This window comes from Sturnira hondurensis, unplaced genomic scaffold, assembly GCF_014824575.4.
Source record: "Sturnira hondurensis isolate 20B ecotype Veracruz unplaced genomic scaffold, ASM1482457v3 Scaffold0015056, whole genome shotgun sequence".
NCBI classification, from domain to species: domain Eukaryota; kingdom Metazoa; phylum Chordata; class Mammalia; order Chiroptera; family Phyllostomidae; genus Sturnira; species Sturnira hondurensis.
The window spans coordinates 1,026,734-1,048,705 of NW_028087687.1; the positions used below are offsets into that span (position 1 = coordinate 1,026,734).

General features: G+C 43.0%; 1 protein-coding gene across 12 annotated transcripts in view; it reads right to left on the minus strand.

Moving 5' to 3' along the window:
* LIMCH1 (LIM and calponin homology domains 1) overlaps positions 1 to 21,972 on the minus strand; it is a 325,311-nt gene that overhangs the window by 153,958 nt on the left and 149,381 nt on the right. For all 12 annotated transcript variants that reach the window (XM_037064259.1, XM_037064250.1, XM_037064245.1 and 9 more), the window contains exon 3: positions 19,708 to 19,777. In XM_037064259.1, coding sequence (XP_036920154.1) covers positions 19,708 to 19,777 — 70 coding nt within the window. The remainder of the gene's footprint in view (positions 1 to 19,707; positions 19,778 to 21,972) is intronic.

Below are 21,972 nucleotides of genomic sequence, written 5' to 3' on the forward strand. Positions count from 1 at the left end.
AATCACTCTTGCTATGATTTTCTCAGCAAAGCTCTTTGTTTTCCAGTCCTGCTGATGATTGCCCCTCACTTTCCACACTGTAAATCTCCCCTCATACTGACAAACAGGAAAAAAACCACTCAAATTCTTGCTTACATAATGTGTTTGTATTATTTTCTTCTGTGTGTGGGAGATCCAGAACTCAAAGGGCCTTGATGCTTTTTATCAATTCCACTAAACGTCAAGGGCAGGAAATAAAAATATTTTTCTCTTCCGACTCAAATACAATACCCCTTTGTGAAGTTGCTAAGAAGCTAGAAATAGCAAATCTGGGAAAAATTTCAGGTAGGAGATATGCATCAAAATATTTCATTTTGCTAAAAATATCTCTGAGTCAGTCTTTGCATTCCAACTGGCAACACGCTGCAACCCAGGAAAGTGAACAAATCTGTTTCCCCTTATACTGGCAGACACTCTGAGGTTATATGAAGGGGTAGCATAACCTGTCCTGTGATGATAATGAAAGTCCGCATACACATCTGCCAGTTCAGAGCAGTTGTTTTCAAGACGCAAACAAGAAAGGCAGAAGAGGAGAAACAGACCAGTCCAAAGCACTATGTATTTGTTACCTGGCAGCCAGCGTTTAGATCAAGGACCCAAGAGGTTACTTAGGTAAGCTGGGGAGTCCCACACGGAGCACTAAACTCGCGGCCGCAGAGCCTGCAGCGTCCTCACCAGCTACACGTGAATGAGGTCCCCCAGGAAGCACAACCATCATAAAGGCAGTAGGGCTGCCCTAGTGCCCAGAGACGAACCTGGTGGCAGTCGGGTGTGAGTGGTCCAGGGCAGGCTCCCGTGTCCCAAGCCCAAAGCAGCAGAGACACATGAGAAAAAGAAAAAAAAAGAAAAGAAAGGCTGGTCCTTGGGGAACAGGGTGAACGCAATGGGGTAACTCGGGGAGCACTTGACAGCCAGCAGTGCCCGGGCTCCGCTCTCCTCTGCAGGCTCCTCCCTGCCACCCCAGTCTCCCAGTCCAAACTGCTCCCCTGGACAAGGGCAGGGCAGTTTTATTCAAGTCCCGCCAAGAAAAACCTTGCAGGGTTAAACACCCAAAAGGCTTCAGATATCTTGCTACTGAGGTTCCTTTTTGTTAAGTTTCAGTACACACACACACAGAAGAAAATTTACTTGTAGTCAAAGGTTTAAGAATGTTGACAGTTTTTTAAGGAGTCGCTATGTTCTTAAACTCTTTCAACAGCTCTACTTGTTCTCCAAAGGGTCGTAGATTTAGCTAAGAGCACTTTATCTTTCCACTGGCCCATTCCAAGCCAAAGCAGAGCACAGATGTGTCCAGCTTAATCACGGGTTTGCGCTGCGGGGGCTGGAGGGGCACAGCTGGGGAGCCCCAGACACAAGACCAAGAGCTCACTGTGTTATTCGCTGTAGGAAAGCATGCCCATAGGCTAAAAGGTGGGATTTTGGATAACAACATAGAAGTAAACATCTGGAGAAGGAATATTTCCATAGCAGCCCTGTCGACGTGTCCCCTAAATCTATCATCCATGCGGCGAAAAAAAGGCACACCTAGGATCCGCAAAACCGGGGGGGTGAGTGATCATTCCCTTAAGACACAGCATCTTTCTACCGAGTGATATAAACCTATCACAAAAAAATACATAGCATATGCTTTCCATAAACATATGACACAGAAGCGCCTTTGTTTGTTCATCGGAAACGTGGCCAAGATGTCAGGGCCTCAGAGCAGGGCCGTGCTCTGGGGCTCAGAGGCCTGCAGGGGGTGGTTCCCAGACAGGGCAGGTAAGGTGGTGGCTGTGCTCCTTTGCACGTCTTCCAGTTCACGGAGCTCACAACGCAGACAGAAGGACACCAGGTCCATTCCGGTCTACTGGAGAGCACACGAGCCTTGACGCCTGTGCTCAAAGCGAAGAGAGCTTTATTTCGGCGCAGAATGGACCAAAATATGATTTTCGGATACAGTGAACCTGGAATGCTGCCTGCCTTGAGTGAAGTTTATGGAAAAAATGCAACATTCTTAAATCCAGGTTTGTTAAGGGACAAAACATTACCTCTGCAGTAGCTTGAAGATGTCCCTAATACCACGCTCAAACCTATTCCATATATTTTGTTTTTACATTGAAATTTATAGCATCGGCTAACATAGTGTTATTAAAATACATAAAATATGTAATATGATTTATAGTAAAAATCTGAGCCGAGTTAGACATTCGTGCCATGAAGGACAACAGTTTCCTTAGGGACAATGACAGATCCATCAATGAAACTGACGGCTGCATTTCCTAGAAACAGTTCCATGTGTTACCTTCTCCCTCACGAATCACAAATTTATCTTTTACCAAACCAATGCACTATTTATCAAAAAACCTGTTGATGGTACCAACCATTATATTTGGTAGCATCAACGGATATGAATTGAAAAAGCATGTTTAGAAAGATTAATTCTTTAGCAATAATGTGAGGAATATTTATAATCTTTTAGTCCTATTTTCAATAAGTTGGAGTTAATTCATACATGCACACTGTGGGAAGTTCTTCTCTCTTACTGTGAACACCTGCACTGATGCTGACTGTCCTCTGACTTAAGACATCACAAAGGTCAGGTTTGCTCACAGGACAACAGGATGCAAGTACTATGATGGCATCGGTTTCTAGAGACAACTGTGGCAATCGACATGCAAATATTTGTTTTACAGAAATGGGAGAAGAGAGAAACAGGGAAAATAGGTCAGCTTTACATAGACACATATCCAAGAATTTCCTAAGCTTGCCTATAGTCTTAAAAGCAAAATGAAACAGCAGTAGCCTACACACACACACACACACACACACAAAATCAATGAATTGGGAAAGTCTAAGGCTGGTGAATTATTCTGGGAGTAAATTAAAAAATTGGAACACAAATGATGAAGATGAAATGTGAGTCTATCAAAAAAGACTCCAGCAGATTCGGGGCTCAGGTGCAAATCCCAGGATGTGTAATAAGAGGACAGGAAACCAGAGGCAGTCAGAAGTCCACTCCGACACAGAGCAGCCAAGCAGAAGCCAGCAAACATGGACCAGTTCCTGGCCACTGCTCCGACCACGGTATGGCTGAGGTCAAGCTTTCAGATGCCAGTCCTGGGGTCAACTCTAGGAAGGGCAGGGAAACCTCAGTGACTTTTGAAGTTGTATCTTTTAAGGTATTTGCAGGGACCTGGCCAACAACAGCCACGGGGCTGTTTACTAAAGTCATTCCCCAGCACCACCCAGAGAAACACTTATAGAAATCACTGCCAAAGCTTACATGGGAATTAAACAGAAGGAACTGAATGCAGCCATGTAAAACATGCCCCAGTCATTTCGTAAGCTCCATTTCTTCGCAGATGGCTGCTGTGGAAGAAATGACTGCTTACAGAAAACAGAGCCGCCAGGAATTAATCCAACCCCTGGGAAGAAAGTAAAATAAAAAATTATTAATTATTCCATTCTGCAGTTCACACTGGTGGTGTAAGGGTCTGGGCTAGAAGACATCTAAGGACAGAACTGCCACTCACAAACAGAGCTGGCAAAGGCAAGCGAATGGTAGGAAGGGCAGGTACAGATCACTGTTGAAGTTCTCCAAAGACAAAAAGAATTCACCAAATTAAAGTATCAAAATGTCACCTGCCACTGCAGAACCTGGAGCTGAAAAGAGAGGAGGGCCTCAAAAATGACCAGCCTTTTTCATTTACTGCCTCAAAGCTGGGCTTGGGGACTCTCCAGTCTGAGGGCTCTTACATCAGCGCATATGACAACTGCTTTGATTCTCTCATTCTATTACTATTTACCCATGTTCCTGTGTGTTGCAGAGGCTGATTATACACATTCTTGCTTTGGATTCCCGTCCATTTTCATGGGTCAATCCAATGCCCATGTCTGCATATCTTTTGCTGCCTTTACACTGCTGTGGAGTTGGGCTTTGTGTGCCACTCCACACCCACACAACTGTCTCCCCGCTTCCTCACCTCTCCTTCACTGACGGAACCTCACTTTGAAAGCATCATCCTTTTGGGTCTACTCAAATACCCTTTTAATAGAGAAAAAGGAACATAGCAGCTGTGTGCCCTGAACCCGTGAATTCATAGGGCTCAGCGAAGTCTGGACTGTTGCACCCATTAAGGCTGTAGCTACGCCTGTTTGTTTCAACACTAAATACCCCATGTTGGCTTAGTACCTGGCATGGAGTAGGAGCTCAATAACTATTTGTGGAGGGGTCGGAAGTAGTCTTTTTCCCCTAAATTCCATCTTATTCTTTCATTCTCAAATTATTCTCTCCACTGAACAAAGGAAGATTTGTAAATCACTGGATTCATGGTTTAAGAGAATGACTAAACCCGAAAGACCGTCGAAAATCTCAAAAGTTCCCAAATGCTCCCCAATAACCAATACTGCCGCTCCTCCTCCTCCTCCTCCTCCTCCTCTAGCTCTTGAACCACATTACAGGAAAAATTCTAAGGTCTCTACCTCTATTAACTAACTTACTCTCCAGGAGAACCACATAAGGTCATTACTATATCGTTCGTCTTTTACAGATGAGGAAGCGGAGACCTCCAATGAGTAACTTTCCAAAGAACACACAGCTAGCAAGTTGCGAGTCCAGGATTTGAACTGAGGCCACCTGACTCTGCAACGCCAGCTCCTAACCCCCACAGCACGCTTGCTCCCGAAGGAGAGCTGGGAAGAAGCTGAACTGGGGACTTTGAGGAGCGCTCTCCTGGACATTCATTTAATAAACTATTTGTTGAGTGCTTGTTATATATTGGATGATGTGAACACGGACTCTTCCTTTATAGTTAGCATTCCTGTTGCTTTGTAGCTGCACTGCCATATCTACCAAGCTGGAAGCATGCTGACTCCGTCAGACAAGGAAATCCAGTGGAAATGGGTTCTCTTCCTTCTCTTTTAAAAAAATTTTCCTGGTAGAAAACAACTACCACTCCTCCCAGCATTCCATGGGACTCAGGAGGCAGTGGGGCTGTGCTGCAGCCCAGAATCACACAACTGCAGACCCCATTGGAACTAGGGCAATGGATGAAAGGGTGTTCGGGAGTCCCCCTCTGCTCTAGGATTAGATTGGGGAGGGGCACTGGCAACTCATTCGTGCGCTGCGTAACAGAGAAAGAGGCAAGCCGTATGGAGTGTGCTCTATTCTTGCCCCTTCTTCCCACCTTTGGAAAGAAAGGTCTTCTGGGCTACAAGAGTTACTGAACGGTCACTGGGTGGCCCTCTACACACCTTACACAAAAGTCAGAAGAGCAGAGTGCACGAGGCTCCAGGCAGAATTCCTGAATAAAAGGCAGGCTGCTTGCTGAAGAGTACAGCCTCTGTTTGACGTGACCTTCACTTTGCGAGGTGCCCACCCATGCAGTACAGAACAACCCCCTTCTCCAGGGGCTCCCAAATCAGCCACACTGGGAAGGACCAAAGGGAAGTTTCAGACTCCCGAGATGCTTGATTTGCTCAGCACCATGAAGGAAATAGCAGTCATTTAGGGAGAGAACAAAAATGAGGAGTTGGCTGAAAAAAGGTGATAAAAATAGATTTTCTGACTCTATGGAGATGAATCATTTTGCCATGGGGATCCGCTAAGCTCTGTTTCAGCTTCATTTTCAACCCAGACTCATAAATTTGACTAAGGAAAATTTCCTTCCCCTAGATAACCAGAGCCACAAAGCCTTTTGATCTGGACAGGTCTGACAGGATTTTATTAGAGGGCTACCCAGAAATAACCTCCATTCCTTCCCCAGCCTGCAGTAAATACCGACTTTGAAGGGCAAGGTCAAGCAGGCTACGCTGGGGGATGCAGCCCTTGAACCTGCCTCCTCGTTCCCTCTCCGATTTTCTCCTCAATTCTTTCCCTCCTCATTTTAAGAAATGGAGGGTTTTTAAAAACTTGTTTGTTTGTTTGTTTGTTTTTAGGAAGCAAAGGAGGTGGTGGAAACAAAAGGAGACTCAGGGGCTCAGGTGAAAGGACCTCGGGGCTGTGCCGGCACATTTCCCCTGACTACCCTGGGCAGAGCAGTGCCGGGACAATTCCCCACATTCTTGAAAATCCTCTTTCTTTTGACTAAATGAATGTGTCTTCCATGACACGCCCCCAAACTAAAAAGAAAACCAACCCTTTCCTTAGAGGATAAAAAAGGGAACAATAAAAGCAACAGGTGGTAGAAATATCAGGGGACAAGGTGAACTCCAAAGGAAAGTAATTTGGAGATTATTTAAGCCATATAATGAGTGTATAGAAAGTAACTTTAAAAAAAGCCAAGTGTTAAAAATCTAAATAGCTTCCTTCCTTCCCTGGTGGACACCTATAAACATGTGCATTTGTGTGATGGAGTTGACTTACCCCCACTGGTCCTCCTATTCACCATCGCACTCCAGCATACCCTCACTGGCAGGTGGGTGGGGCATCTTCCCCACCCAGTGGGCGCCCCAAGTGCTGCAGCTGGCACACTCCCTTCCCTTCCTTCTCCAAGCAGGTCTCAGCGCAGCAAACCCGGCTCTGCCCAGGAGCAGGCTGCAGCAGCCCCAAATGCTGAGGCAGTGAAAGAAAACTCGCGGGAAGAGACTGTGACTGCCACACCTCATCAGGGAGGCGGAGAATTCTGCTCCCTCTGAGAAAGGGGAACAGAATCCCCGAGGGAGGAGATGCCCGAGGGCAATTCTGCGAGAGAGCTTTGTGACAGCTGCTGGTGCAAGATAGGCCCCCAATACTATCGCTAAATGTGGATCTGGAATAGGCACCCAGTAGGACCTGAGGAACGAGAGTTCCAGTCCCAACTCTAGAACTAAGCGGCTGCACGGCCTTCTGAGGCTCCGTTTTCTCGTTTGTAAAATAATGGTGTCTCAGAAATCAGTCTCTAAAGAGCTTCTAGTTCAGAAATGCTAAAGCCATCATAATAATCATGAAATAAATAATAAGCACAGCTCCAATTGGTTGAAAACATACTATGTACTATGTACCATGTTAGGCATTTTACAGGTATTATCTCACTTAATCCACAATTCTGAGGTTTACCTATCCTATTTTAGAGAGGAGGAAACTGGTGAACTCCCTCTATGAATCCACATAAAAATTTAAAAAAATCATCATATCCATTCAGTGTTGTGAATTTCAGTGGAGGCATGCAGTCTCTCTGTGCCTGAAATTGAGACGACATCTGAGAATGGAATTTCTGCACCGTGGGGTGATTAATGTGTTTACAGCCCTCTGCCGGTACGATTCTGAGGGACTAGTATTTATGGTCATGACCGTTCGTGCTACTGCAAAACCCATCTCCCACCTGTTGGTTTTTATTAAACCTCCCTCAAGGACATGAAATATTTCTTTGTGCAAATTCTAAAAACGGGGATCCTGAAATATGGGCACAGAAACCTCGTGGCTGGATTTATTGTTTGAAATTTCCAAATGCTATAAAACGGTGTTTACAACCAATTCATCATTTATAAGAGCTTATTAGATTGATATGCCAACTAACTCACTGGTATCGTGCCATTTATTGATACCAATACATCAACTGGTAGACTGACATTTCATATTTATTAAGGACTTCTGTTTCTTCACCTATGCTATAGTTTCCTCGCATTATGGCTCCATTTTATCTTTATCTCTAATTATTCTATTTTATAAGCATTTTTTAAATTTCAGAATACTTTTTAGATTTACAGGAAGTCGCAAAAATAGTACAAAGCGTTCTGGTATAACTCACACATTGCATTTTACTTTATTATGATGATCAAAAACTGGTATACTATTATTAACTAAACTCCACCTTATATTTGGATTTCATTAACTTTTCCCCTAGTGCACTTTTTCTGTTCCAAGATCCCCTCCAGGATACGGCATCATATGGACTTCGCTTGAAGGAGAGAGGGAGAGAGACATCAGTGTATGGTTGCCTCTCGTGCGTCCCCTGCTGGGAGTTGGCCTGCAGGGAACTGGCCTGCAACCCAGGCATGTGCCCTGACTGGGAATCGAACCGCGATCCTCTGGTTCGCAGGCCTGTGCTCAATCCACTGAGCTATGCCAGCTAGGGCTTGCTTCATCTGATATTTTCCTCATGGTTAGACTACCATTATGGGTTTGTGGGAGGAAGACCACTGCAGTGAAGAACTACTCTCATGATATATTGATCATCCTTTTAAAAAAAACCAGGGAAAATATTTGTCAAATCAGAACTTTAAACTGAATAAAGTTAAATTTTATAAAACACAGATTAAATACCAAACAATTGACTCACCAGTCCAGTGTTTTATATTGTGGAGAGAACGACACAGAGGGACACTAACTTTTATGCCCACTGAAATTCAGGGAGACCTAAGATTCTAGCAGGAAGCCAGTTGATGACAAGAAAGGCATCTAGCAAGTGCTTTGAAATGCTTGCCAAGGCAAATTTCCTACAAAAACAGTCTCTGATTGTGGTGATTTAACAGAAGTACTGGTTTATCCTAGCATGGTCCTACTCCTTCACAAAATGCTTTCAGATATTTGGTGAATTTTTTTTTCATTGCCAAACAACAGGATCCTTATAACCCTGAGTCTGGAGTACAGGCTACAAATTAGTTCCACAGAAGTTTCTTCTGTAGGTAACCTATGACTATGACAAAGAAAGAAGTGAGACTTAGACTGAAATGTGTATTTCCTGCTATTATATATTTTTTCCCTCACAGCTCCTAATTGAAAGGTCTGTTCCCAGGGGGAAAAAGTGAGGAACTGATGTCATGTCACAAACTCTTGAATGCTGTTCAATGAAAGATAAGGAAGAACAAGTCATTTCTTTCTTCAAAGAATGTTTTCTTTCTTTTTTTTTTCTGCAACGGGAAGGACAAAAAGCTAGGGAAAAAAAGTTTTACAGCACTGCTATATATAACTTTCCACCTCTGCAGAGACGCAAGATAATTATGGAAACAAGCTTGGAAAAATAATTTGTGGAGCATGAAGAGGATATTAGACTTTAGCTAGTAAGTCTAGGCATTCATAACACATGTGAGTAAGAATTTGGGGCTTGGCTGGCTTACCCACTGAATGGTGGCCCCCTGTGCCTCCCGACTAATATGTGGAAGTCAGAACCCCCAGTAACTCAGAAATGTGACTGTGCTGGAAAGTACCTCTGTACTGCACCTCTTTAAAGAGCTGATTACACGAAGCGGGGTCCTTAGAGTGGGCCCTGGTCCAATACGACTAAATCTTTATCAGAAGAGGAGAGTACGGCGGACGCACACAGAGGGAAGACCATGGGAAGACACAGGAAGCAGATGGCCACCGGCAAGCCAAGGACAGAGGCCTCGGAAGAAACCAAACTTTCCCACACCTTGATCTCAACTTCTAGCCTCCAGAACTGCGAGAAATTAAGTTTCTGTTGCTTAAACCACCCAATCTACTATAATCTGTCATGGTAGCCCTAGAAAACTAATACACTTACCTAGCACTAACAGTGAAGTATCAAGGAGTACAAGAGGGTCTAAAGGGTATGAGATTAGTTGGATATTATAATCAATGAACTATCCACTATATGAAGACCTTTCTAGGTCATTATCTGTCGTGGGTTTCATACTGAGGTGCAATTGCCAATGAAGGCTCCCGTGGGCTCAGCTCCTCTCCTCACCCGTCCCCATCACCGACCCCCCCGTCTCAGCCAGTGTGGATCAAACACCACAGAAAAGACTGCAAATGTGGGGTAGGGGCGGAGTTGCAAAGCTTGTGGTTATAGAAAAAGAAATGATTTGTATTTATATATCCTTAAGCATACAGATTTAACTTCAAAATAATCCATTCGTTAATCTCCTCCAATTTTTATAGCATTTTCCTGGAGTTCCAAACCAACATTCCCAACTGGCTGCCGGACATCTGTACATGGATAGCTCTCAAAGGCGTCCAAATGAGAATTCGTCTTCTCTCCTGGAACCCATTCCACATCAGCTGCTCCCACGATACTTATTCAAGGAGTCACTATCCTCCAAGTTGCTCAAGTCCAAAATGCAGGTCACCTTCCTAAGATTATTTATTATATTTCATTAATTCTACAATGTACATTTTTTAAACCTCTGAAATACAAATGCATCTTTCCATTGCTGGCGTTATAACTTAATTGGCAGCTTTTTTTCATTAGTTATACTTTAAAAAAATGGTGTCTTATAATTGATGGAATATTATAGTCAGTGAAAAACATAGAAACATAAATCCTGATTCCTCATCTTGATTTCAACTGCTTATACCAAGATTTAGATGTTCATCATCTCTTATTTGGACTACTTATCTGCTAATTGACTTTTGCTGGTCTTTTCCCACAATCTGCTTTCCATATGGGTACCAGAGTTACCTGCAAAACAAGATGCCTTTGTTTTCAGTGGCTCTGATTGCATACAAAATGAGTCCAAACACCCTTAGGTGACATTTCTGGTCCCAATTTACTATTGCTGGTTTCCGCTGCACAGCACTGATTTCTCACAGGTACCCTGGGGCTCCAGCTGCAGCCACACACAAATAATAGCCACACCCAGACAAGACCCAGGCTCTTGTGGCTCAGAGCCTTTCTCCTTCCAACTCTGGGGGCTCGCATGTCTTTCTCCTGATTCAAATGGACCTCGCTATTCGTGGATGCCCTGCTCAGATCCCACATCTTCCCAAGTGTTCATCTCAAATACAAATTTCTTCCTTGCATATTATTTCATTAACATGAAAGACCATTATAGGCTACCATTATAAGACCTTACTTGCATATTTGTCCCCTAGAAGGTGACCCACTGAAAGGCAGGAATTATGTCTTGGGTTATAAGTAGATTTTCACTTGGAAAGCAAAAGGGAACATACCATCTCTCTTGAGTGCATTTGTGCAGAGGGAAAGGAGGAAACAGACTTTAGTGTCATGTGAGACAGGCAGTCCAAGGAAAGTCGTTATCTCTAAAGTCCTGTGAATACAAGGGACAGATTTCCAGATTAACAGAACCACGCCATGCACTGTGGGAAGCAGTTTCTGAACAGCTCCCAGTGAGCTCTTCCTCCTGTTCAGGTCCTTGTGAAATCTCAACCCCTTAAGTGGGGGCTGGACTTAGTGACTTGCTTTTAATTAGTAGAATATGGCAGAAGTGATGGAATGTCACTTCTGAGACTAGCTTATAAAGGACTGCGACTTCCGACTTGTTTGTTCTCTCTCTGGGGTTCTTGCTCGCTCACTCTGCTGAAACAAGCTGCCACACCGTGAGCTGGTCTCTGTGAACAGGTCCACATGGCAAGGACCGGAGGGTGGCTTCAGCCCACATCCTGCAAGGAACAGAATCCTGCCAACATCTACAGGAGCGAACTTAAATTCTTCCCTAATGAGATTCTTCCCTAATCAAGTTTTGAGGGGACACTAGCCAATACCTTGATGGCAGCCTTGTGAGAGACCCGAATTAGGGACCTGGCTACGTCATGCCCAGATTCTCAACCCAATGGAACTAAGAGACAATAAATGTTCTTTTAAGCCACTAAGTTGTGGAGTAATTTGTTACACAGCAATCAATAACTAATATACTCACTAAAGTAGAAAGTCCAAAGGCAGATAACAAACACAGGCTGTGTAGGAAGGACCAAAAACTCTTATCAGGCCTTCCGAAGTACTCAAAGTGGTGTGCAAGGTCAAAAACTTGCTGGCCTGACACCAGCAGCTCAGTGAATAACCTGAAAGCCTGCCGGCTGCAGTGGGCCTCGGAATTCCCCTTCAAACCCAGTCCACCTCACTGTGGAGAACGGTTCTCACCAACTGACACAGTGGTATCCTTGGATTCATTACATGGCCAAGCCTGCGGTTCAGGACGGCCATAGGTGAACAGCAGTTCTGGTTCCTAAGAGTGGCATATGTAGTGGGAGATAAACCTAGGATGGAACGTCAGCTCAGGGCAGCCTTAAATGCATTTCTAAGGTGTTTGGATTGTTCTCCACGGGTGCTGGGCAGCCACGTAAAGCTGGTTGAGAAGATGACAGACGTGAGACAATCTGTACTTTCAGGAACTACCCATTAAAACTGTTACAACTGGCAGCACACAAACCATACTGACTCAAGAGGCATCAAATACACCCAGCGTCCCCCCGGGTTACCTTCCCCCATTCCACTGAGTACAGGATTGAATGTCTCCAAGACCTCATGTGTTTTGTTGTTGTTTTTCCCAGCAGTCAGTGCTCTTTTATGTCTCAGCCTACTAAAATGCTAACCACCAGTCCTACTCTGGCTCAGCTTTGGCACTGAACTTGAGGGCAGCAAATTGAGCATTTCTCCTGTGTGTGGTGTGGGATGCAACTGAGGTTTTCTCGCTGAGCCAGGGATGGGGATAAAGAAAAGTGTGTCATTAAATTCAGTTTTGGCTGAGATTCTTCCCAAGGTCTACTCATTTCCCTCAGTGAAATGTACCTACGTCACACAGAACACCACACAGCTACTGGTTTTTATTTGTCCCCCAAAGAAGAGCAAGACCACCTCCAGAGGTCCCTGATTGTACATGCATCTATTAGCAGGAGCAGAGTGTGGCAGGAAAATCCACTGGGCGGGGCATTCTGCCAATGAAGGAGAATTCCATGTCTGCCTCTTTCTGAGTTTTTGTTGTCCTGAATCAGCATCACGGGTAAGGAGGGGATGAAAGGAATGAGTCTAGCCAGATTGATTTGCAACAGAAAAGTCTGAGGGTTAGTAGTGGCAGAGAAGGGGGTAAAAGCAAGAAAGAGAAGAGCTAAGATAGGGTGAGTCTGGAAGATGTTAGGGAGTTGGAGGTAGGGAGATATTTGAGGCAAGCTGGCAAGTGTGAGACTGCTGTGCATGTGTATATAAGAGAGAGAGAGAAAGAGAGAAAAGGGAGAGAGAGAGGAGCGCATACCAAATCTCATTCTTACTTTTAGAAAGCTGGTAACTTATTTCTTTGCACCTTTGTTTCCTGAGATATAGAGTAAAGGCACAGCAATCACTACATCGCAGGGCACTTGTGAAAACTATGAAGGATAATCTACTGCATCTGATACATGGTAGGTATTTAATATATCATGGACATCATTGTGATAACTCATTGATGATAAAATCTCTGAACTCTCTCCTGGCCTAAAACAGTAATTTTAACTAGAAGAGATACAGAGGCAGAGAACAGAACTTTGGACCAGCTTTTTATAAAAGAACCTATAAGATAAAGTGTTGAAGGAAAAGGTAAATGCCCTAGAAATTTTAAATGGAATTTGTAGGCTATAAACATAAAATATAAAACATTGATAAGTGTGAGCTCAGACACACAAGAGCTAATCTTCATGTGGCATTTGCATGAAACTGCTTCTTAGCAGGTAGACACCCCAGACATGCGGGACTCCAATACACTGCGTTGTCACCGTCCGAAAATTATAAAGTTTGTGTAAAGGCCTTTCGCTCCTGCTACTCAGTTTTCAACAGCTTCATATATTCACCTTTTATCCAGACAATATATTTCATCTTTTCATAACAGGGAAACCTCTACTGCCTTTTCACCATTTCTCCTCTTCGCACGCCCCTCATACAAGAGACCATCATCTGCTCTGGAGTCAGTCTTGTAAAGTAAAGCAGGTACCTTTGGAAAGCTTCCTAAAGTCTGCCGAGTTCATACCGACTTCCATTTTTTATCCATTGCAGGAAGCTCACCTCTAAAAACATTTGAACTTTTATATGTTGAGTAAAGAAGAACACATCCTTCTTTAAAGTAGAAGCTTTTGAGTGGGTTGGAGTAACTAACTTGGAGTAAGCAGTAGGGTAATTCTACCAGACACGTTCTGGCCGCACCCCGCTAAGCTGCGGCACCCAGTTTCCAACCTCCGCCAGGCAGAGAGATGTTCTGCGAAGGGAGGCCTTTCACAGAGCCTGGAGAGGTGCTTTGAACTATCTTTCCAAAGGAAAGGGAAAAAAGTGATGAACGAAAACTTTCCCCCCTCCTTCTCACAAGAGGTAAAATAATGTCATTTACATGTGCTCCACTGTCAGCTGGGAACCCTTGTGAGTCACACAACCAGGAAAGGGGTGACCAGGGCTTTGGAGCCATCTTAGCTATTACGACTTCTGTGGTCTTGGGGAAATAATTCCTGTTAGTGAATGTATCTAAGATGCCCTTTCAGCTGTAGAATTCTCTTTTTCTCAGATCGCTTTTATGCTCCTAGATCACATGCAAGATCAAGTAAATATTTAATGATAGCTCTAAGAAGGTTCAGCTCCCAAGGGCAGAATCCCCAAATATCATCTATTTCCAATTATCCTTTACATGCATGTGCCCAAACACACACATGCACACAATGGCTATTCCAATTAAAACCTGGGCAAAAGAAAGCTTCATTGCGAAATTCATATTGTGAGCAAGAATTGCAGACACTTATGCTTCTTGCACACAGTCTAAAGTTTCTGGAATGAAACCGTTTAGCATGATCTCTGATGACCATTAAATTGAGTTTCAGGATGTGGCTTGATTGTGCAACACTAACGAACTGGCAGACTAAAGGGCAGGCAGCGTTTTTAAAAGTTTTTTGGTATGCCAAAACCGAAATTTGAGGTCTTTCTCTCTGGCAATAGCTAACAGTATCACTAACACCTAAAAAAGAATGCAAGCATCTGCAGGCAGTCACCACGCGGCTTCATGTGTCAGCAATCGTTACAGAAGAAACGCAGACCCGGATCCGGGGTCTTCGCATTCTTGCCAGGAAATGATTTTCAACTACTTTGTTTTAACACCTTCACCCCTGAATTCTTTGTAACCACAGCTCAACTCAGGGGCTAAAATACACCTATTCATGCCTTTGTAAAGTCTGCACGTGTTTACAATTTGGGATGGCTATGTGAAAACACACTTTTCTACTGATCTTCAAGTCAAGCAGCTGGACGATCCTAATGGATTCTTCTCAACACCAGGCCATTAGGGCACAGCTATGGGTTCCAGGCATGGAAAACCTTCTGGTGTTGTGTCTTAGATCTCTGTGGCCCAGGCTACTGAGGACTCTTGATCAGTGGATGGTCAGTGGCCTGTCAACCTCCTGGCAAAGCAGAAACCAATGTAAGTCCTGACAGTCACAAATGCAGGAGGAAGATGTCATGTGAAGAACACACTCACATAAAGGGCTGCATCTCTACTAACATGAAAATGGTCTCTATCTTCCAATGCACTGCAAATTTGAGGTCCCCCATCCACTCGAAAAGAAGAGAATTAATCCCTGTTTATATTATAAATTTTCAAGCCTACCAAAAAGTTTCAAGAGCAGTGAAACTGCTTTGTCTTTCATAACAATTGTATTCTCTGTATTCCGATCCAACACCTTACTGCATTTCCTCCTCGACCCCTCCCTCCCTCCGTTTTCCTCCCTCTCTCCCACCCTCTCCCTTTGTCCGTGTATGTGCGCGCATAAAACAATATACTACGTGCTTCTTTATACTTAACAATTTGAAAATTAGTTGGACACATTGTGACACTTCATCTCTAAATTCTCTGGCTTGCGCATCTGTCAACATGGAGAGCATTCTCCTGTATACGCAACTAGTTTTTGACAAGATCGTTACTACGTGAAGGAAATTCAATGATGAGAGAGAATACTCTTATCTAATATTCGATCCACATGCAAATGTCCCCATAATGTCTATTGTAGTTGTTCTTTCTCAATCAGGGATTGCACATGGCCTCTGGCTGTCAGGGCGCTCTATGTCCTTGGTCACCGTTTATCTGAAACCATTTTCTAGGCTTTGGGGGTGGGGAGGCGTCTTCACTGACACTGACGGTGTTACGGGTGTTGGGGGGAGGTCAGCTGTTTTAGGTGTGTCCTTCGATTTAGATTTGTCTGACTGTTCCCTCAGAAGTGGGCTTAGGCTAAACATTTGGCAGACATTCTATCAAGGTGCTGCTGGGACCTCTTAGTGCGCCAATGGGACACCTGCCTTCATGTGAACCCATGGAGGGTGTTGACAAGTCTGATCACGGCAAACTGACTGCTCAAAGCTACAATGTCTTAACATGAACACAAAGCCATTTGCACACCTTCATTTTAAACTGTTAACAACAGTTTTTCAAACTCTTATTCCTTGATAGCACACTCAACCCAGCTTTCTTTTATCTAACATACTAACTCATTTGCTTCTAAACCTGAAAATGCTAACTCCATTCTATAATAAAAGATGATATGAACCTTAAATGCTAAAGACTTCACCAAGAAGGTGGTTTTGCACTGGGTCTTGATAAATAAATAAGATTTTGTCAAGAAGAGCAAGGGGACAGTATTATATTCATTAGAAGTATCATGAGAAAGGCATCATACCTGAAAATAAATAATGTTTGAGGAAGTGAGAGCTGACTACAATCTACCAGGCAAGAAATGAGAAACACCTGCTTAAGGCCTTGTCTCGTGGCCAAAGAAACGTGAAGAAGTAGGCAGACTGGAGAAAGTTGCCAAAATCTCTTATAGCTGAACTGGGGCAACTGCCTATGGTACCTGCCTATGGTAGGGCTTCTTGTCTATGGTACCTTTATTGATATAGGGAAATAGGAGGGGCAGAAGTGGTCACTGAAGTTTGATTTCAACATGTTAAGTTTGATGTGCTGGTAGGACATTCAGATGGAGCTGTACAACACACAGAACAAAAGGTCTGGAGTTCAGGTGAGGAACAATGATTTGGGTCAATGCTATGACAAGTTGAAGCCATGAAGAAAACAAGAAAATGGGCATAGACAGGGAACAGTCAGTAGGTTTGGAGAGAGAAGCCTGGAACAACATTAACAGAATGGGATACAAGGGAAAAGGTGGTAAGGTAAGTCTGTTTCTTGCCAAGATCCCAACTAGCGCACTGGTTTTTGGAAACTTTGATCTGAAAGTAATTGAAAGATAGGAAAAGGCTTTGACCAGATTTGCAAATTCAGGACATTAGTAAGCAGCAGTGATTAACTATACTTAGGTAAAGATTTTTTAGACTAAAGATAACTTCATGATGTATTTTTTTAAAATAACAGTAGGCAATTAACCCCATTGTTCCACTATTTACCTGGAGATCAGATTCCATGGGTTAAGGCCTCAGTCCCACACGACTGCCCTCACTGCAAATGGCCATTACAAGCCAGGTTATCACCTGTGCTTCTGACCAGCTGACTGTTAGTCAAAGTTTCACGTGACCCCCTCCTTGTGTTTGATTAATTTGCTTGAGTGGCTGACAGTGAAACATTTACTTATGCTTACCAGTTTCTTATAAAGGGTATTAGGAAGGATACAGATGAACAGCCAGATTTTAAAAAGTACACAGAGCAACATCTGTGGGAAAGAACACGGAGCTCCCAAGGTCTCCGGGCACACTACTCTCCCCAAATTCCCACAGCCTCAACAACCTGGAATCTCTCTGGTCCCATCCTTTTGGGGTTTTATGAAGACTTTATTACAACACATAAGCATGACTGATTAAACCACTGGCCAGAAGTGACTGAATTCAATCTCAATCCCCTCTCCCCTTCCAGAGGTGGGGGATGGGGTGGGACTGAAAGTTCCAACCTTCTGATCACCTGGTTGGTTTCCCTGGCAACCAGCATCCAGCCTTGGAGGGAGGGGGACTTTTCAAAAGTCACCTCATTGACCTTAACTCAATTGTGGTTGAATGGGGTTTGCTACACCTTTAGCAAAGGTGCAAAAGATACACCTTTAACCTTCATGTAACTGAAGCTATCTCAGGAACCAATGACAAAAAACAAACATTATTAGATGATGCTCCCATTGCTCCTGTTCCTTAGGAAATCCAAGGGTTTTAAGAGCTCTGTGCCAGAGGTGGACAAAGAGCAAATATATATTTCATATTATAAATCATGGCATCACATTAACAAATTGGTAAGGAGAATATAAAGATGAAGATCAGTGGGAAAATGGTAGCTGAAAAAGGGCATGAAAAGGGAAAATGATGGAAAGGACAAAGAAGAATGGAAATTCAAGTGAAGAAGGAAAGAGAAGAAATAAAAGTGAAGGATATAAATGGAGGAAAGCAACCAAGGCCCCCTTGCAATCTTAAACTGCCCACCTGCTCCAAAGTAGAGGCAGTGTGTAAACAAGAACATTTGAGCTACAATAAGAGATGATATAGAGGTGAACATAAGTATCCCAACCCTGAGTTTTACTAAAATTATTTATGATTCACATTTTAAATTAAGGGTTCAAAAGCCTTTTCTCTGTAGCTTCTGGTCTCAGAGCGGCTTGCTTCTTTCTGTCCCCATGGATGTTCCCAGGCCCCCTTTCCTGCCTCGACCTTCATGTTTTGCTCCTAGAGCCCTCACCCCCCGAGGTCTGGAGCTGCCACAGGCCTGGGGCCAAGCAGGAGTTCGTCAGTACGGTTAAGACTACGGCCTTAACATTTGGGAGAGATGGATTTAATAAAAAGCTTTACAATTACCTATTGCATGTTAATATGTGCAACATATAACATACATCTAGAGATTGGTTATTCATAAATTTTCAAAGCCATTCCTTCCAAACCTGTCTACCTAGTTATCTATTAACTTACTTGGTAACATGATTCTGACCAAGTTGGAAGGATTTTTCATGACTAATCATTAACTTACTACTAACCAGTATGGGAAATGGAGTGCATTCACAGAAATAGCAATTCTTACAATAAAAAAAGAGTTCATTACATTCAACTTGCTAGAACCATGTACTTACTACTTATAGTTCTCAAACGCAATTGGTTTTTTTTTTAATGTCTATTTTCAGTTACTCATTGTGATAAGGCTATAAAACTTCTTAACAATCAGTAAGGTCACAGTAGGAGCCTGCCTAAATTCTTGACATTTTTCTTATTGTTTTCTGCAAAACTGCATGCAGAGGAGGCAGTCATTACAGAAACAGTCAGTGAGCTGTCACCAGGGCACACACATCCTCAGCTTTCTGTGCACATGACGTGTGTGTGTGTGTGTGTGTGTGTGCTTATACACATGCAGATGCCAAGTGCCTTTCAGAACTAAGGTGTGTTTGCCCTTTTGACCTTCCACCTTTCCCCCTTCTTTTACACAAAAGGCAACATCAATTAAATAATTAAAATTGGTTGCCAAGAATTATGAAACATATCAATGCATGAAAAAAAAATCCCACTTCTCACCATATGTGAACACATGAGTTTCTCTGTTTTGGGTGGGTAGGTTCAGAGGGCAAGGGCTTTGCCTCAGCAACTCTCCAGATGACATATGGTCATCTTAGTGTCCCCTATGTCTTTAGAAGAGTCAGTCCACAAATGTGGCATTTAAACACAAGTAGTCTTTTAAGATTAAAAACAGCAATTTATCACAAAAGTGCTGCTTGTTAACCATGAAATGCTCTTTCTCTCTACCTCGTCTCCCCCCACCCCATTCCAGGGGAATGCAGGGAAACACTGGAATGAGAAACCATAATTACAATCACATCCCTGCCCTGGGGTCAGCCTAATTACCCACCTTTCACCCCGAAACAAATTTACCCCTTTAAAAATAAAGGCCCTTATCACTCATGGGAAAAATACAAACAAAGATTATGATGACATTTCGGCATAACTTCAACCTTTCATTTCTAAATGACCTCTGGTTTAATGGCTTCAATGCATTCTCATTCAAGTGCAATACGTATTGCAAGGGAGAATTGTAATAAATGGTGCTGTCATGACCCTGAGGTTAGAGCAAAGGAATATTGGAAAATAAATCTCAATTCTGGATACTCACCAATCCTGCAATGGGGGTAGGCAATCTATTGATCTTTTTAACAAGTCCTGGCTTTATAGCATTCAGCAACCTGTCATGGAAAAGGCAGAATGTCAAATGAGACATAAACCAAGATGGATCACACAAATCACCTTTATCTGGGGCTATAGTTAAATTGCTGAATAGGAAAAGCAGTGAATTTAAAGCATGTGGTAAATCTCAATAATCTGTGAGCCCTAGTGCATACAGGTGAAGAGCTTTGCCAACATCAAGTTTGTCTGTGGCAGGTGAAATTCTGGAATTTGGAAATGTTGGCAGAGAAGAAGGGTTGGAGACTGGGAGATGCCTCAGGGGAAAGGACAAACATGGGGGCTGGGGGGAGCCTGGGAGGGAACTGTCTAGGATAGGAGACAGGTATAAACTATAGGAGCCAGGCCTGGTACCAGTTCTCCTGGCCAAGGCAGGATCTTTCCTGGGATGCACTAAGTTCAGAGACCAACATCTACCTTCCCAAATAATTTGTCAAGACCCATCCTACCTCCAGACACTCTTGCTCTTTGAGGAGAGTAGCTTGTTAAACGTGATTGAGCCTCCCTTAAGAAAGGGAAGAATATATGAGCAAGAGGTTAGCCAATCACGTCTTGAAGATTTTAAACAAGGCTGACCACAAATCCCTAGGTACAAAAGATACGTGAGAAAAAATGTTTTGGGGGTAAAGGTAGCAGTCACGTAAAAATGGTAACACAACAAGGAGAATGCAAGAGGAAAAGATTATAATGACCTGTATTTTGCCACGTATAATGCATACCCGTGTTGTTGACCCAAATTTTCAGGGGAAAAAACTCTTAATTTTTTAATTCAATTTTTATTTATTTAAATATTTGTTTTTTGTATTACAAGGGAATTTTAGCATTTATTTTGAACATATATGGTACAAGAAATTTTATGGAATAAATAATTACAAAACACAAGAACAAATACAAGGTATTTCAGGTACTACCCATGTATGATGCACATTTTTATTTTTTCCTCAAAAATTTGGACAAATAGTATGTATTACATATGGCAAAATATGGTCCTTGTCTTCAGAAAACACCCATTCAGAGTGAAAAGAAAGAAGAAAAGGCAACTTGTGAAACTAAAATAGGGTCAGCATCAGGGTGACACGGTGGAGTGCAGCATTTGCAAGCGAGGGTATTCGTAAGGCAAGGAAGGGGCTGCAGAACTAGAGCATTTATTCCCACATTCAGGAGTGCAAGCAGAGGCAGTCAGGTAACGAATCTCAGGCTGCAGCATCACAAGAAACTTGAGGGAGGAACTTCCTATAATCCAGGGGTCAGCAAACTCTAATCCATGGGCCAAATTTGGCCCAATACCCAGTTTACTAGAAAACAGCTAGGCCCATTCACTTACGTGTTTTCTATTGATGCATTTGCACAGGGCTGAGTAGTTACGACAGAGAACATATGGTCCACAAAGCATGCAATTTTTAGTAGTTGGCCCTTTATAGAAAAAGTTTGCCAACCTCCATTACACAGGCAAACTTCGGAGATATTGCGGGTTCAGTTCCAGACCACTGCAATTAAGTGACTACTGCAATAAAACCACTCAAAATCTTTTTGCTGGTGGAGGGGCTTGCCTTCAATTTATAAAAAACTCAACATCAGTGAAGCAAAGTAAAATGGAGTGCAATAAAATGAGGTATGCCTATAAATCATGCAATCCAAGATTATAGTCAATTGTGAAGAATCTGTCCTTAATAGATTTCTACAAATCTATAATAACAAGAGATTCTTCAAAATAGTTTAATGGTTGGTCTTGAATGCAGCCTATATTTCACTTTGATACCACTGTGCATTGATATATTAAGAAACATCCCTACTACTGTATGACAGATGCGGTATTCTGTTTTTTCACCAAGGACTTTGCCTGTTCCTGGTAACTTTCGCTACTATTCCAACATGCTGCCACCAACAGATGACACTGGAGAGGACACATGCCTGCTTGCCCACCAAGATGGAGCTCTTTTCATGAACACACTTAGTTTTAACCATGAATTTAGTCTTTTTTGAAAAGTGTTTGTTTATAACTCTATTTGGAATTATTAAAACTTGTTTACAACTTAAGTTGGAAGGCAACTTTTTCGTGCTTTGCACTTTACAGCTTAGGAAGTTGAGGGCTGAGAAAGTTGATGCCCAATGATGAGGAATGAGGAACTCGCCTGAGTGGGTGAGTACACGGTCAGGCCCGGCACCTGGGCTTCCTGAGTCAGCACGTGCCCTTACA